This window comes from Caretta caretta, chromosome 12 (assembly GCF_965140235.1).
Source record: "Caretta caretta isolate rCarCar2 chromosome 12, rCarCar1.hap1, whole genome shotgun sequence".
NCBI classification, from domain to species: domain Eukaryota; kingdom Metazoa; phylum Chordata; order Testudines; family Cheloniidae; genus Caretta; species Caretta caretta.
In genome coordinates, this window is record NC_134217.1 from 2,694,480 (window position 1) to 2,711,291 (window position 16,812).

Consider the following 16,812-nt stretch of genomic DNA (forward strand, 5'->3'; position numbering starts at 1 on the left):
CGCTCCCGGCACCCCTCTCTCCGAGCCCAGCAGTGGCTGGGCACTGGCACTTGAGTTAACCAACAGAGGCTGGGCCCCGCTGGTTGGGCCCCCCACATCCCCTGAGCCCCCTCCCACTCCAATATCTGTGACTGTCCTACAGTCAGAGCCCCCAGTGCCCACCCTGCTCTGAAACCAGCCTGGCTCCCCACGCTGTGACCCCTGACTGGGATCCCGACCCTCATGAGCAGCTCATGGGAAGAGCCAAGGCGGCAGCAGCCAGGGAGGAGGGCCTAGAGGCTGGCACACAGGGAGGGCTGGGGTGGCAGCCGTGGGGGAGGAGATCTAGAACACCACACAGCTGCGCATGGCGGGAAGAACAAGGTGGCAGCCACGTGGGAGGGGTGGTTTCCAGATTGCCAAGGAAACAGTCTCTGTTGCTCAGCACTGGCCCATGCCCACAGTTGTCACAGTGAGGCCATCTGTGTTTGCATCCGCTCAGTGGGTGGGTTTCCCCTGTGAAAGGCAGCGCCAGCTGCACACACACGCTGGGGACCGCGCACCGGCCCTTGGGGGGTGGTTCTAGGCCCTGGCTATGCCGCCCTCTAACCTCCAACCCACCGCACCGACCCCTGCCCTGCAGCAGCCAGCCTGCCTTGGCCAACCTCCCTTGCCTATGGGGCACTGCCGAGAGCCAGGGATTCCCCTCTGCTGGGACATGCACAGCAACCCCCACACACATCCCGCCAATGGAGACAGACACCTGCCCATGCCCCCCCACCAATGGAGACAGACACCCGCAGCCCCCCACCCAGCCAATAGAGACAGACACCCTGTCATAAACATACAAATAAGGATAGCATAAAATCCCTCCTGGGCAGCTGTACTGAATCTTTACCTATAAGGGGTTAAGAAGCGCAAATAACCTGGTTGGCACCTGACCAGAAGGACCAATAAGGAAAGAAGATACTTTCAAATGGGGGTGGGAGAGGTGTTTGTTTGTGCTGTCTTTGTTTGTTCCCTCTCTGGACGGAGAGAGAAGCCAAGCAGGGACGACAACTTCTGAAAATATACCTGGAATAATCCATCTAAGAATTACAGAAATTGTAAGTGAGGCAAGGAAATGCATTAGGTTATCTTTTGTTTTAGCTTGTGAATTTTTCCCTGTGCTAAGAGGTAGTTTTATTCCTGTTTTGTAACTGTGAAGCTGAGCCCAGAGGGGAATCCTCTGTGTTTTAAATCTTTTTATTACCCTGTAAAGTTACCTTCCATCCTGAGTTTGTAGGTGTGATTTGTTTACTTTTTTCTTTATAATAAAGTTCTTCTTTTAAGAACCTGATTGATTTTAGTGTCCTAAAGATACGAGGTTTGGTCTGTGCTCACTTTGTTACTCAATTGGTTGGTATATTATTCTCAAGCCTCCCCAGGAAAGGGAGTGAAGGGGCTTGGGAGGATATTTTGGGGGAATAGGAACTCCAAGTGATCCTTTCCTGAATTTTTGTGTAAATCACTTGGTGGTGGCAGCAATACCCTCCAAGGACAAGGAAAGGAATTTGTGCCTTGGGGAAGTTTTAACGTAAACTGGTAGAATACAAGCTTAGGGGGTCTTTCATGCAGGTCCACACATCTGTACCCCAGAGTTCAGAGGGGGGGAGGGAACCCTGACACACTCACATGTGCCCCACCACACTAATGGAGACAGACACCCACAAATACCCCCTTACCCATCAATGGAGACAGGCAAATAGACATGTGTGCCCATCACTCCAGTGCAGATAGACATATGCATTCCCATGTCCGCAGCTGCCGGGAGAAGATGTTTTCTACGAGGTGATTGCAAGGACCCCTGATCAGTTCCTCTAAGCCTGGCTAACCTGACTAGCTGCAGCCCTGGGATCCGGGTCTGAGCCCCGCAGGCAGACAAGATGCCAGCTCCCTGGGTCACAGAGCTGCCATGGAGCTGGCGTGAACCCAGCCTGGCTCATCTCCTTCCTGAAGATTGCTGGGAGCACACTATCCATCCGGAAGAGCCTGCCACAGGAAAAGCTCCGGCTAAGCCTGCTCTTGGCGTGAGGGCAGGGCCCATGGAACACTACCCCCACCCCACCTGGGGCACCAGCCCCAAGCGCCATTACCACCACGGGGACAACCCAAGGAGTTGGAGGATGTGATTGCAGAGCCATTGGCCATTATCTTTGAAAACTCATGGCAATGGGGGGAGGTCCCGGACGACTGGAAAAAGGCTAATGTAGTGCCCGTCTTTAAAAAAGGGAAGGAGGAGGATCCGGGGAACTACAGGCCAGTTAGCCTTACCTCTGTCCCTGGAAAAATCATGGTGCAGGTCCTCAAGGAATCAATTCTGAAGCACTTAGAGGAGAGGAAAGTGATCAGGAACAGTCAGCATGGATTCACTAAGGGCAAGTCATGCCTGACTAATCTAATTGCCTTCTATGACGAGATAACTGGCTCTGTGGATGACGGGAAAGCGGTGGACATGTTGTTCCTTGACTTTAGAAAAGCTTTCGACACGGTCTCCCACAATATTCTTGCCAGCAAGTTAAAGAAGTATGGGCTGGATGAATGGACTATAAGGTGGATAGAAAATTGGCTAGATTGTCGGGCTCAACGGGTAGTGATCAGTGGCTCCATGTCTACTTGGCAGCCGGTATCAAGTGGAGTGCCCCAAGGGTCGGTCCTGGGGCTGGTTTTGTTCAATATCTTCATCAATGACCTGGAGGATGGCGTGGATTGCACCCACAGCAAGTTTGCAGATGACACTAAACTAGGAGGAGAAGTAGATACGCTGGAGGATAGGGATAGGATACAGAGGGACCTAGACAAATTGGAGGATTGGGCCAAAAGAAATCTGATGAGGTTCAACAAGGACAAATGCAGAGTTCTGCAATTAGGACGGAAGAATCCCATGCACCGCTACAGACTAGGGACCGAATGGCTTGGCAGCAGTTCTGCAGAAAAGGACCGAGGGGTTACAGTGAACGAGAAGCTGGATATGAGTCAACAGTGTGCCCTTGTTGCCAAGAAGGCCAATGGCATTTTGGGATGTATAAGTAGCGGCATTGCCAGCAGATCGAGGGACGTGATCGTTCCCCTCTATTCAACATTGGTGAGGCCTCCTCTGGAGTACTGTGTCCAGTTTTGGGCTTCACACTATAAGAAGGAGGTGGAAAAATTGGAAAGAGTCCAGCGGAGGGCAACAAAAATGATGAGGGGATTGGAACACATGACTTAGGGAACTGGGATTGTTTAGTCTGCAGAAGAGAAGAATGAGGCGGGACTTGATAGCTCCTTTCAAGTACCTGAAAGGCGGTTCCAAAGAGGATGGCTCTAGACTGTTCTCAGTGGTAGCAGATGACAGAACAAGGAGTAATGGTCTCAAGTTGCAGTGGGGGAGGTTTAGGTTGGATATTAGGAAAAACTTTTTCACTAGGAGGGTGGTTAAGCACTGGAATGCGTTACCTAGGGACATGGTGGAATCTTCTTCCTTTGAAGTTTTTAAGGTCAGGCTTGACAAAGCCCTGACTGGGATGAATTAGTTGGGGATTGGTCCTGCTTTGAGCAGGGGGTTGGACTAGATGACCTCCTGAGGTCCCTTCCAACCCTGATATTCTATGATTCTATGATTCTTGCCTCTCCCTGGGCCTGGCAGCCACGGCACAGTGGGGACCCAGTCCTTTGCTGTGCCCAGACCATCCTTCCAGGGGCTGAGCGGAGAGAGCTCAGAGAACTTCTCTGTCCCCACAGCTTACGCTGGCAGGGTGCGGTGTGAGAGGGCATTGCCACCTCTCTCGTGGAGCCCTTAGCATCCTCCTACCCCTCGCCAGTCCCCCGTCTCAGCCTGCCCTACCTGGCCAGTACCTGGCGGAGGGCCGCCACTTGCTGTCTATGCCATGAAACTGAGACTCAGCACTGCTTCTGCTCTCTATACTCCCAGCTAGGGGCCCTAATACTCCCCAGCCCTGCTCACTGGCCCCAAGCCCCCCACTGCAGCCTCTCCAGGCTGTGCAGGGGTCCCAGCGTGGTGCCCTGGCTGAGGTGCCCAGTGGAGGGACAGAGTACAAAGGGCTGTCAGTGGGCAGTGGGCGAGACCTACCCACAGCCAGCAGCAGTGCCAGCCGACTTCACAGCACCACTGTAGCTCCCAGCCTGCCCCCCACTGTCTATTTTGGGGCTCTCGCTATCCGTAACAAGTGGTTTGCATGGCAAAATGATGGCAGGGGGAGGAGCGACTGCCACAGTGTCGACTCACCACGTGAGAGACCACGACACCACAGTTACCGGAACACGCGACACCACAGAACCACCGGGAGCCCAGCTCACCGGGCACTACGCCCCACAGCTCGTGGGAGTGCAGCCCGCCAGGTGCTATGCCACAGAGTCAGCCATCTGGGTGCTACATCCCAGAGGTGCAGGGAGCCCAGCCCACCGGGCACTATGCCCCACAGCTGGCAGAAGCCCGGCCCCCTGGCAGCAAGCTTGTGCATCTCCCAGGCCCAGTAACGGGGGGCCTGTCCAGACTCCTACATCACAGCATCCCAGCTGCAGCAGGGACCATGCAGGATCACTCCAGCCTCACGCACAGCCCCCTTCTGCAACCAGCACCTGGCTGTCCAGCACACACTCAGCACCCCAGCCCAGCCATCCTTCCCATCCCATGAGGCTCTAAGCACCTTGCAAACAACGAATGGGGCCTCCTTGCCCCCACAAAGTGAAGTATGATTATGCCTGGATTACAGAGGGGAAACTGAAGCACAGAGCCAGGCAGCGACTCACCAAGGCCACAGAGGAGGAGCATACCCCAGCTCTCTTAATCTAGCCACAGGACCATCTTCCTTCTTGGGCCTGCCCATATCTCTAGGGAAACCTCAAGCCCCACACATACCCTCTGGACCTACAGCACAGGAGCAGGGGGAGGTCAGGCAGCAGAGGGCACACTCTCCCCTCCCGCCCCCTCGCCCCCCTGCCTTGCTCGCTCCTGTGCCTGGACTGGGTCACTAGAAAAAGCGAGAGGAGGAAGCCACCCGGACCGAGGTGGGCATCCCGCTGCGGGAAAGCCAGGCACAGCAGGTTCGCGGGGCGGAGATGGCTCTAAGTGGGCCCCGGTACCTTTGTATCTGCCGTTCATTCTGGGGCGGCGGTGCCAGGGAGCAGCAGCTGCTGGTCCCCTCTCTCGCAGGAGGTTAAGCCATCTAGGGCTGCCTGCAGCAGCCGGCTCTGCTCCCTGCGCTCCCCAGCCGGCTGAGCCGGGCCCAGTCTCCTCCCACGCTTCCCGTGCCCGAGGCCTGACATCACTGCATGGTTCCTGCTGCTCCCAAAGCGGTGAGTCAAACCCACGCCTCCAAAGGGAAGGGAGCGCCCCGCCAGCACCGACTACACTGCCACCATGGCCGGGGGGCTGAGACAGACACTGACGGTGCCTCCCAGCCCTCCACTGCTTGCTCCAGCCTCCTCCAGAGTGTACCCTTCAACCTGTCCCCCCACCCCCCCGCAGGATGCTGGGGCTCCGGGGAGAGCGCACACACCTGGGCACGGGCTCCCTGAGCTATGTGGCTTCCCTTCCCCTTGTGCACGGCGCCGCCGTTTGGCGCCAAGCATGAGTGGGAAACAAGAGTGAAACCAGTCCAACTCCCAGTGCAGGGCTATCTCAGGAGAAGGCCACTTCCCCATTCATTCCCCAGCAACCCTGAATTCCTGCCGCCAGGGCACCAGCCTTCTGCCGCAGCAGCCAGGGCTGGAGTCTCTGTGAAAGGTACCGTGGCTCTGCCCATCTATGTTGAACGCCTTCCCCTCCAAGGATCTCAAAGCACCGAGCCTCACAGCCTGGCTGGGGAGGGAAGCAGTGAGCACTAGCCTGGTTATATTGGCCTGGAAAGCAAGGCACGGGTGCAAGGGACGTGCCCAAGATCAGACGGGGAGCCAGTGCCAGAGAGCTCAGGCCTGTGACTCCCAGGATCCGGCACTGATCAACGGACACAAACACCCCACAGTGTTTTGTGCGTCAGCAGGGCCGGAACGTGCCACTGGGCAGTGTGCAACGGCAGCTGGGAAAGCCCTGCTTTCGAGCCCCTGTGCCAGAACCACCCTGCCCAGTTCCGACAGCCTCCTGGGACCGTGCTCCATCCTATGGCATATGTGGCAGCTTGAGGCTGGATGCCTGGGTCCCCCACACAATGGGCTGCACAGGCTGGGTCACCTTAGAAACACTACCAACCCCAGCAGTGAGATACAGCTCCTCCGTGGGGCAGAGCAAGACTCTCCTGCCAGGCCAGCCCTGTGCGGGGAGGTCCGGACCACAGCATGCAGCTGTGTCGACTCCAGCAGCGCCCATGGCAGGGCTCCATGGGCCAGCACCTGGCACCATAGAATCATAGAATAGAATCATAGAATATAAGGGTTGGAAGGGACCCCAGAAGGTCATCTAGTCCAACCCCCTGCTCAAAGCAGGACCAATTCCCAGTTAAATCATCCCAGCCAGGGCTTTGTCAAGCCTGACCTTAAAAACCTCTAAGGAAGGAGATTCTACCACCTCCCTAGGTAACGCATTCCAGTGTTTCACTACCCTCTTAGTGAAAAAGTTTTTCCTAATATCCAATCTAAACCTCCCCCACTGTAACTTGAGACCATTACTCCTCGTTCTGTCATCTGATACCATTGAGAACAGTCTAGAGCCATCCTCTTTGGAACCCCCTTTCAGGTAGTTGAAAACAGCTATCAAATCCCCCCTCATTCTTCTCTTCTGCAGGCTAAACAATCCCAGCTCCCTCAGCCTCTCCTCATAACTCATATGTTCCAGACCCCTAATCATTTTTGTTGCCCTTCGCTGGACTCTCTCCAATTTATCCACGTCCTTCTTGAAGTGTGGGGCCCAAAACTGGACACAGTACTCCAGATGAGGCCTCACCAATGTCGAATAGAGGGGAACGATCACGTCCCTCGATCTGCTCGCTATGCCCCTACTTATACATCCCAAAATGCCATTGGCCTTCTTGGCAACAAGGGCACACTGCTGACTCATATCCAGCTTCTCGTCCACTGTCACCCCTAGGTCCTTTTCCGCAGAACTGCTGCCTAGACATTCGGTCCCTAGTCTGTAGCTGTGCATTGGGTTCTTCCGTCCTAAGTGCAGGACCCTGCACTTATCCTTATTGAACCTCATCAGATTTCTTTTGGCCCAATCCTCCAATTTGTCTAGGTCCTTCTGTATCCTATCCCTCCCCTCCAGCGTATCTACCACTCCTCCCAGTTTAGTATCATCCGCAAATTTGCTGAGAGTGCAATCCACACCATCCTCCAGATCATTTATGAAGATATTGAACAAAACCGGCCCCAGGACCGACCCTTGGGGCACACCACTTGATACCGGCTGCCAAGTAGACATGGAGCCATTGATCACTACCCGTTGAGCCCGACAATCTAGCCAGCTTTCTACCCACCTTGTAGTGCATTCATCCAGCCCATACTTCCTTAACTTGCTGACAAGAATACTGTGGGAGACCGTGTCAAAAGCTTTGCTAAAGTCAAGAAACAATACATCCACAAAGCACCTTGGGGGATGAGGCCCATAGACACAGGCTTCTCAGCCAGCACGATTACAGATGCCCCTGGGGCAGAGCAGGGGAGCAGGGCTCCTCAGCACAGCCTGTCCTGAAGCCAGCCAGGAGGGACCGGACAGGCCTCCAGGACAAAGGAAAGGAGAAATCCTGGATGCTTTGTCACTCCTGCTCCAAAAAGACAGAGCCCTTGTAAGCGCTGAGTGGGTTTGACATGAGCAGCGCAGAGCTGGGGGGCAGGGGAATGCTTTATTTGCCAGCCTTCCACAATCATGAGAAACAGCCTCCCACTGCTCTGCAGCCAGAGGCCTACAGGGACAGGGCAGGAAGGGGTTAATGGGTAACCCACTCCCCAAAGGGTTAATGCACCTAGCATTGCAGAGTTAACCTGGAGAATCCTGCTCTGCAGGCGCAGGGAAGATGAGGCGGGCGCAGAAGATAATTAACCCTAGCTGGGGGACACCCAGGTCAGAGATTGCCTCCCCTCCCGTGTTGGTCCACAAAGCACCCAGAGACGGTAACCTGGGCTGCTGCCCTGCTCCTGCTCTTTACGATGGAGTTTTCCCTCCGTCCCTGCTGGTTTTTCACTGTCTCCAGTCTATGTCTTGCCTTTCTCTGGGCTCGTCACGATGGCACCGAGCGCCTCACCCACTAATGAAGCAACCTGCATGACACCCCATGCAGTGCCCTGGTATCTAACCACGCAGCCGCCATACACATGGGAGAAAGGAGGTCTTTGTTACAGATCCAGTGCCCCCCGCCCCTTTAACCCAACATCAGTGCACGGCTTCCGAGACTGGATGAGCATCCCTGGTGTGGCTGCAGGAGTGCTTAAGGCGGCCTGGCAGGGTGCAGCCTGGGAGCTCTCATGCGCTGACCGAAAGGGGCAGGGGACTGGATCTTTATACAGGTTCCTTCTTCCACCTGCTCCTAAGGCCCAAGAGGTAGACAGGAGTTAACAGAAAAACTACAGTGTTAGCAATGCGGCCAAATGCTCACTCAACTTCCTATCTGATCTCTCAGGATCACTAACTCTCCAGTCAACAGACCATCTTTGGGGCAATGCATGCAGAACACGCTTTCTTCTCACACAGGCCATCAAGCTCTGGACTACCTAGAAACAAGGGAAGAGCACAGTCCAGCTCCCCCCTTTGCAGGTCACTTTAAATCCCAGGCTGGACACTGGCAAAAGAATGGCACTCCACATCTCCACGCCCCCAGCAAGTCTGCAAAGGGAGTCGGCAAGCTGCTTCCTTGTCTGCATTTCATGAACATCCTCTCCAGTGCCAGGGAACATTCCTGGGCTGCAACCACTGGACTTTCTGCAACCTCAATGGGACCCTTTCCTCGAGGAGCTGAGTGGGGTGTGGAAGTGAACTGGGCCTTTCGGGATGCTCCTGATGGCAGGAGGGGAGGGAGATGAGGGGAGGGGCAGTGACTGAGCCCATCACACATTATGTAGGGCTCAGGGAGAGTGGCTAGTGTCCTGGCCCTGCAGTGGGATGGAGGAGGGGGAGAGAGTGGCTTGACACAGGTGTCGGGGGGCTCCCTGGAAGCCCCACTATCCAGACAGCCTGACTCAAGCAATCTGTGGAGCAGGCTCTCAAGTAACACTGCACAGGGTCCCAAAGCCTTCACGCCTATCCACGGACCTCCCCGCTCTCCCAGGAGACAGGCTGGGGTTTTGATAGCCGCATCCCAGAGAGGTAAACAGAGGCCACAGGCACCAACTTCTACTGGTGCTCGACCCCCCTCTGCCCCCGGCCCTGCCCCAACTCCACCCCTGCCCCTGCCTCCATTCCAACCCCTTCCCCAAAGTCCCTGCCCCAACTCTGCCACCTCCCTGCCCCTATTCTGACTCCTTCCCCAAATCACGGCCCCGGCCCTGCCTCCTCCCCTGAGGACGCCATGTTCCCGCTCCTCCCCGCTCCCTCCCGGAGCTTGCTTCAGCTGTTTGGCGGCACCAAGCGCTGGGAGGTAGGCGGAGGAGCAGGGACGCAGCGCGCTCAGGGGAGGAGGCGGAGGAAGAGGTGAGGTGGGACAGGGCGGGGAGCTTGGCTGCTGGTGGGTGCAGAGCACCCACTAATTTTTCCCTGTGGGTGCTCCAGCCCCAGAGCACCCATGGAGTTGGTGCCTATGACAGAGGCACAGACAGACAGTGTGGGCTAGTGAGCAGGGCACTGCTCTAGGACTCAGGAGTCCTGCGTTGTATTCCCAGCTCTGCTGCTGACTGGTGGGGTGACCATGGAAGAGTCCCTGCCCCTCTCTGTGCTGGTTGCCCTGCTCCGTGTGTCTGGCTTGTCCATTGAGATGGGCAGCGACTCTCAGTGCGTCCGGGAAATGCCTAGCTCAATGCAGCGCTGCTCTCAGGTGGGAAGTGTAGGCACCACCCCTAATACCAAGTAATGGTGACCGGAGTTAAGTGACTTGCCCAAAGTGACACAGAAAATCAGTGGCAAAGGCATGGACAGAATCCAGGCATCCTGACACTCATTCCCTATTGACTGAGGGCAGTCCCTGGTCTACCCACCAGTCAGAGAGCGCAGACCTGTGCCCTGCAACGTAGCCAAGAGCTTCATCCAACAGCCTCAATGTCACAAGCAAGAGGGCTTGCACCCAGGGGGCTCCCCCACGCTCTCCTAACTCTCCCTGCTACTCAGCTTCCGTTTCACCCCTGGCACCGCCTGACTCTGTTCCTCTCCCCTCGGTGTTTCACACCCTTCAGAGCAGCACATCCCCATCCACCGTTACACCAAGCCAGCAGGCTCGCTGCTCCCCAGATGGCCCTTCCCTCCCACCCCTTCGGTGCTGCTGCTGTTCTCCAAGTACTCCCCTGGGCTGGTCTCTTGCAGATACCGACTGGCCGAGGCCCTGGCAGGGTATCCCTGAAGGACAGCCCTTCTGTGCCTGGCAAGGTGACTGAGGCTGCATGCCTGGGGATAGCCATCCTCTCACACTGGGTACTCACAGCTCAGCTGCTGCTCACTACTTTCCAAATGGGGGAACTTTCCAAATGGCCCTGGAATGTGGGGCTTTCTGGGGGCGCGGAGAGGGGTGGGCAGGAGAACACTGAGCTTTCTGCCCCAGGCTGTGCAGCCCCTCCTGTCTCACTGAGGGCAGGGGAGGACCAAAGGTCCATTAGCCATTAGTGTGCATTGCTAGACCACTCCCTGCCAGTGGCTAATGCCATTGCTGGGCAAGGCCCCTGTGACGCATGTCTAGAAAAGGTTAAACATCCTGCAAAAACATCCCACAGAAGACATGTGCGGAGATAATGTTTTTGTTTTTGTGTATTTACATACCTATAAGTAGGGTGGACAATGTAATCAACAGACCCTGTCTATGCTGTATTCTGATAATTCAGAGGTCAAAAGAGCATCCTATCATGTAAACAAATTGTAAACACGGGCTATCTCGGTATTCATCTCTCTCTGAAATGTACTGTGAATAGTGGAGGAACAAGCAAATGGCCTTATGTTAATTCCTATAGCTAAGTACCAATGATGGACCTCCTTCAAAGTCAGCCTAATTACCTTTTGTTCCCTGAAGAATTCCAACTTGTCAAAAGATATGAAATTGTATAAAAGATCCTTGGGTCCTGATTCTGTCATCTCAGATCTCCTTAGACTTCATCAGGGGAAGTTTGAGTCGCAAGACTGAGGTCCCAGTTATGCTGGTACGCCCTGAATATGAGATTTGGACATTGGACTATGATCTATGAACTGAATTCTAAAGGAACTTTTTGCAACTACAAAGCTCACCATCTCTGCTGTGAATCTGAACCTCAATGAATTGAACTCAGGTCTGTATGTATATTGGGCTTTTAACCCTACTCTTTCTCGTTTTTTAATACATTTTAGTTTAGTTAATAAGAATTGCTAGAATTGTATTTGGGTAAGATCTGAAATGTTCGTTAACCTGGGAGGCAATGTGTCTGATCCTTCGGGATTGGTAGAACCTGTTCTTTTATATGATGAAATAAGATTTACAAAAATTGTCGTCATATCTGACGTGGGTACCTGGATGGAGTCCTGAAGCTGGGATCCCTTTAAGGGACCTGTGTTGTTTGGATTTCTGAGTAACCAGAAAGGTAATAAAGAAGCTGTTTTATGCTGGCCTGGTGAACCTAAGTATTGGAATATCCAGCAGCTTTTGGGGGTTTGGCTGCCCCATTCTTTGCAGTTCACCCTAATTGAGTGACTATAGCTGGCCCCCACTAGGACCTCGGTAACAGCCCCACTCTAGGGTTGCTAACTTTCTACTCGCACAAAACTGAACAACTTTTCCCAGCCCCCTACTCCTCCTCTGAGGCCCTGCCCCTTCTCAGAGGCTCCACCCCCCGCTCACTCCATCCCCCCTCCCTCTGTCACTCACCCTCCCTCACTCGCTCATTTTCGCCAGGCTGGGGCATGGGGTTGGGGTGGGTGTGAGGGCTCCGGCTGGGGGTGCAGGCTCTGAGGTAGGGCTGGGGATGAGGGGTTTGGGATGCAGGAGGGGACTCCAGGCTGGGATCGAGGGGTTCAGAGGATGGGAGGGGGATCAGGGTTGGGGTACAGGAGGGGATGAGGGGTGCAGGCTCCAGGCAGCACTTACCTACGGCATCTCCCAGAAGCAGTGGCATGTCCCCCCTCCAGCTACTACGGGGAGGCGTGGCCAGGCAGCTCTGCATGCTGCCCTGCCCGCAGGTGCCGCCCCTGCAGCTCCCATTGGCCGGGCTTCCAAAACAATGGGAGCAGCAGAGCTGGCACTTGCGGCGGGGACAGCGTGTGGAGCCCCCTGGCTGCCCCTACACATAGGAGTTGGAGGGGGGACATGCCACTGCTTCTGGGAGCTGTACGGAGCCATGGCAGGCAGGCAGCCTTCCTTAGCCCCACTGCGCCGCCAACCGGACTTTTAATGGCCCAGTCAGCGGTGCTGACCAGAGCTGCCAAGATCTCTTTTCAACCGGGCATTCTGGTTGAAAACCAGACACCTGACAACCCTACTTCACTCCCTGAATGGTGCCCCCAGAGAGGCCTCTGGCTGAGGGCAGGAAGGGTCTAAGCGGTGGGGGAGTTTCCCTTTGAACAATGCCAAGGTAAGGGAGGTGTCCCTAAACAGTGGCACCCCAACAAGGGCCCATCAGCAGCCTACCAGGATCCTGAAAGCTGCATCACTGCAGCAGGGCACAGCCAATCTCCTGTTCTCATCTTTAACAGGGAGGTACGGGCCACGGGGACTACAGGTCCCAGCATGCACTGCAGCAAGAGCTCCAGCTCAAGGACGAGGACTGTACTATGGGACTTGTAGTCCATGTCAGCTGCACCACCGTAACAAAGGGTGCAGTTGAGCCAGCTGCCTCTGCTCCCATACCCATGTAGGGAGCACGGTGATGGGGCACATCCCCCCCGTGTCTCAGCCTCCCACAGCTCCAGAGGGGAAAGGCCCAAGAGGAAGAGCCCGGACCCCAGCCAGGAAGAAAAGGAAAAGCCGCCTCCCTCCTGGCTCCTTTCCTGTTTGCTGCTGTTTTTAGAGCAAGGGCGGGGAAACATCCAAGAGACACAATGCGCAAGGGGAACCTCTCCCCTGAGTTTGGGGAGAGCAGGCCCCCACCCCTCCTCAGCAGGGGCCCAAAGGCTAAGTGTAGTGGGCAGGAGCCCAGCAGCAGAGCCATGCGGGAGGATCAGGCTGTCAGCGCCGCATGCGCCATTCCCCACGCAGCCCCCACCCCATTTCACAGCTGGGCACAGGCATGCACCAACGCCTTTCAAGCCAGATGAGGTCTCCCAGCCCTTCCCAGAAGATGAAGCTGGGGCTACACCCCTGTGCTCTCCCTGAACCAGAAACCTGGCATCCCACCGACAAGGCACAGTCATGCCTGTGACCTGGCAGGCTTCACTGCTATCTCTGCTCAGGAGAGGGGCCACACTGCCCCGGCCTCCCAGTGGCTGCACACATGGCTCTGCACACAGCCAGCAGCTCCCAAACCTGGCAGGACTCCGGACACGCCCAGGCCCAGCTAGGCAGACTCAGAGGAGCACCCCTCTCTCCCCCCGCCCTGGGCACAGCCACTGACTCTGGGGAGTCAGCAATTAGACCAAATGGGCCAGCACCATGTGATGCAGCCCAGTTAATTAGCCAGTGGGATGCCCAGCCTAGCAATAAGAAAAGGAGTACTTGTGGCACCTTAGAGACTAACCAATTTATTTGAGCATAAGCTTTCGTAAGCTACAGCTCACTTCATCGGATGCATACTGTGGAAAGCGTAGAAGATCTTTTATACACACAAAGCATGAAAAAATACCTCCCCCCACCCCACTCTCCTGCTGGCAATAGCTTATCTAAAGTGATCACTCTCCTTACAATGTGAATGATAATCAAGTTGGGCCATTTCCAGCCCAAATCCAGGTTTTCTAACACCCCCCCCCTTGATAATAACTTGATTATCATTCACATTGTAAGGAGAGTGATCACTTTAGATAAGCTATTGCCAGCAGGAGAGTGGGGTGGGGGGAGGTACTTTTCATGCTTTGTGTGTATAAAAAGATCTTCTACACTTTCCACAGTATGCATCCGATGAAGTGAGCTGTAGCTCACGAAAGCTTATGCTCAAATAAATCGGTTAGTCTCTAAGGTGCCACAAGTACTCCTTTTCTTTTTGCGAATACAGACTAACATGGCTGTTACTCTGAAACCAGCCTAGCAATGGCGCAGACAGTCTAATTAGCATCCTTGCAGAGTTAGACTGAGCCCAGAGACAGCTGGCCAATGGTGCCACCTTCAGGGAACAAGGAAGTTAGACATGGTCCCAGACTTCCCCAGGGCAGGGCCAGCAGCATCATGGACCCACACCCCACTCCCTGCCTGCAACATCTCCGGGGCATCTACAGCAGCTGCTCCCAAGGAAAGGTCCCATCAGCCCGTGTGAGCAGGAGCCTCTGACCTAGTGCTTCCCGCCAACTGTTCCTTCCAGCCGGGTCCTCTCCAGCCTTCCAGCCCCTCAGCCAGGCCCTCTCTACATGACAGGGCTTCCCTATTTCCCTGGCCCTGGGGAGAATGGTCCAGGCTGATCTCACTGTCAGGAGCTTTTCCAGTGAGTCAGCGGGATCCCACCCCAGTGCTCTGGCTATGCCACTCCCTGCTGGCTGTTCAGACCCTGCAGATGCTTGGCAGGCTGCTTCCATGGCCCCCTGCAGTATGCAATTAACCATGTTCATTTAGCTCTTTTAATCACTGCTCCCCAGGCCTGTCACTCCCGCCAGCCCTCCCTGGGGCTGGTTTCTGGTCTCTGAACTCACACCAGATTGCTGATGTCTTCCCGTACCAAGCTGAGCTTCCCCGGCATGGTGTGAATCTGTGCCGGGGAGAAGGCAGCTGCTCCCTGTACCAGCCCTTCAGCACGCAGCACCAGTTACCATAGGCCTCGGAAGAACTCACCCTGCTATAGCGCATCCCAGATCTCCTCTGGGCCTGGCAGGGACCTGCTCCCTTTATTGGGGATCCCAATAGCAGATGGGAAGCCCTGCAAGAGCCTCTTAGGGATAAAAGCTGCAGGGATGGCACGTAGCAAACTACACAGTGCGGCCGTGACCCCTGCAAACGTGAGGAACAGGAGAGGTACCGAGGGAATGAGGGGAGTTTCACCTTCTCCCCCAATTCCCCAAGACTCCCTAGAGCCACTGCTTCATACAGCCATGCCAGGAACTGTGGGATAGGTACCGGAGGGCAATGGGTCTGCAACAGTGTCACAGAGACAGTACGGATGTGGGGTGGGACTACACGGACACGCAGCCCAAGTAGCACTTCCACCAGCGTGGCACGGGTCTCTAGGGCACAGGCAGCCGCTCAGCCAGGGCTTCTGCACGGCCACCACAGATGCCCAGTCCCCTCCAGCGCCCCCTGCAGAGGTCAGTCACAACGCTGACGGGTTTCCCTGCACCTAGGCTGAGCCAACACTGAGCAGGTTGATCCACACAACCTGGGGGCCATCATTTTCATCCTGTCTCCCAAAACATTGTCCAGAGCAGGGGGAGGGGCTGTATGACAAAACTCCCAGGGATTCACCTCCACTTAGATTGCATAATTACAAACAAGGATAACAATCCCCAGCGCTGAGCTTGACCTTTCCACCACTTCACAGGGAGGGAAACTGAGGCACATAACAGGGAAGTGACTTGCCCAACGTCACCCAGCCAGCCACTGGACCTGGGGTTGCCACAGCTGACACTCTAGCCCTTCGTGCCTACCTGCCCAATGCAAACGCTCGCCCCCGGTAGCAGGCCTGCTCAGCCTGGACCTGCCAGAGCAGCGCCATTTGGGATCCAGCTGTCCCCTGCCTGAGGAGAGCCAGTGGAGAAATGAGGGACACCACCCATCCAGCAGGAAGCGGGGGCAATTGGAGGAAGAAGCGTCTGAAGTTCTCAGCCCCTTTCTAACAGCAGCAGAGACGGGCCCTGGATAAGTATCACTAAGGAGGTTTCCAGGGCACTCAGCCTCCGGGAGAGGCGCCCACGTAAGGCCAAGGGCAGATGGAAGGGAGGTGTTTTTAAAGGACTGTTCTGCCAGTCCCTGCTTATATTCACAGGGGCTCTGGCCCAGGCTGGCAATCCATAGGTCCAGCCAGCCCAGGAGCCTGTACCAACCATGGTCGGCACCAGCTGCTTCAAAAGGAAGGTGCAGACAGTCCCAGGGAAGCCTCTAGCTCAGCCATTGCAGTTAGAGGTGGTCTGGCCTGGAGGTGGGAGAGGGCAGTGCCCTTCCCAAACTATTGGGGGTTCTAAATATTTACTGTAACGGGCTATTCTTGTTCCCAGTCTCAACATCTAATCCCTCCTGACTCCTGCTAAGCTCTGGGCCGCAATATCAGGTGGCAGTGAGTTCCACAGGCCAATTTCACATTGTGTGAAACAGCATTTCCTCTCATCAGTTTTACAGCTGCTGCCTGTCAGGTCACTGACCAGCCCCTGCTTGGCATCTACATTCCCAGGGGCCATGTCCTCTCTAAGGGAATCATCACAGGAGCACGTCTCTGCAGGCTGGTGAGCAATGCCTCTCTGGAGAGCCCAGGCCGTGCTCCAAGAGGCAGCACACATGGGAGTTTAACGTCTAGCACAGAGGGAGCAGGGGTGCACAGAGCACCTTCGGCTTCCTCTGGGTCTCTCCCCGTAGCCTCACTGGATAGCAAGAGCCTCCACTAGTGCACGACTGTGGTAGCAAGTTTATTTATTGGTCTGGAAATACCTGGGTCATTTGGGCCATGTATGGGAGGACCAGCATGGCTGGGAGT

At 55.5% G+C, this 16,812-nt stretch overlaps 1 protein-coding gene across 11 annotated transcripts in view; it reads right to left on the reverse strand.

Annotated features, from left to right (window-relative positions):
• The window catches only part of RIPOR1 (RHO family interacting cell polarization regulator 1), a 118,465-nt gene that overhangs the window by 46,681 nt on the left and 54,972 nt on the right, over nucleotides 1-16,812 (reverse strand). Inside the window, exon 1 of one of the 11 annotated variants that reach the window (XM_048816418.2) lies at nucleotides 5,104-5,184. The exons of the other annotated variants lie outside the window; for them this stretch is intronic. Coding sequence (XP_048672375.1) covers nucleotides 5,104-5,122 — 19 coding nt within the window. The 5' untranslated portion in view covers nucleotides 5,123-5,184. Of the gene's footprint in view, nucleotides 1-5,103; nucleotides 5,185-16,812 lie in introns of those variants that run through there. 11 annotated transcript variants of the gene reach the window in all.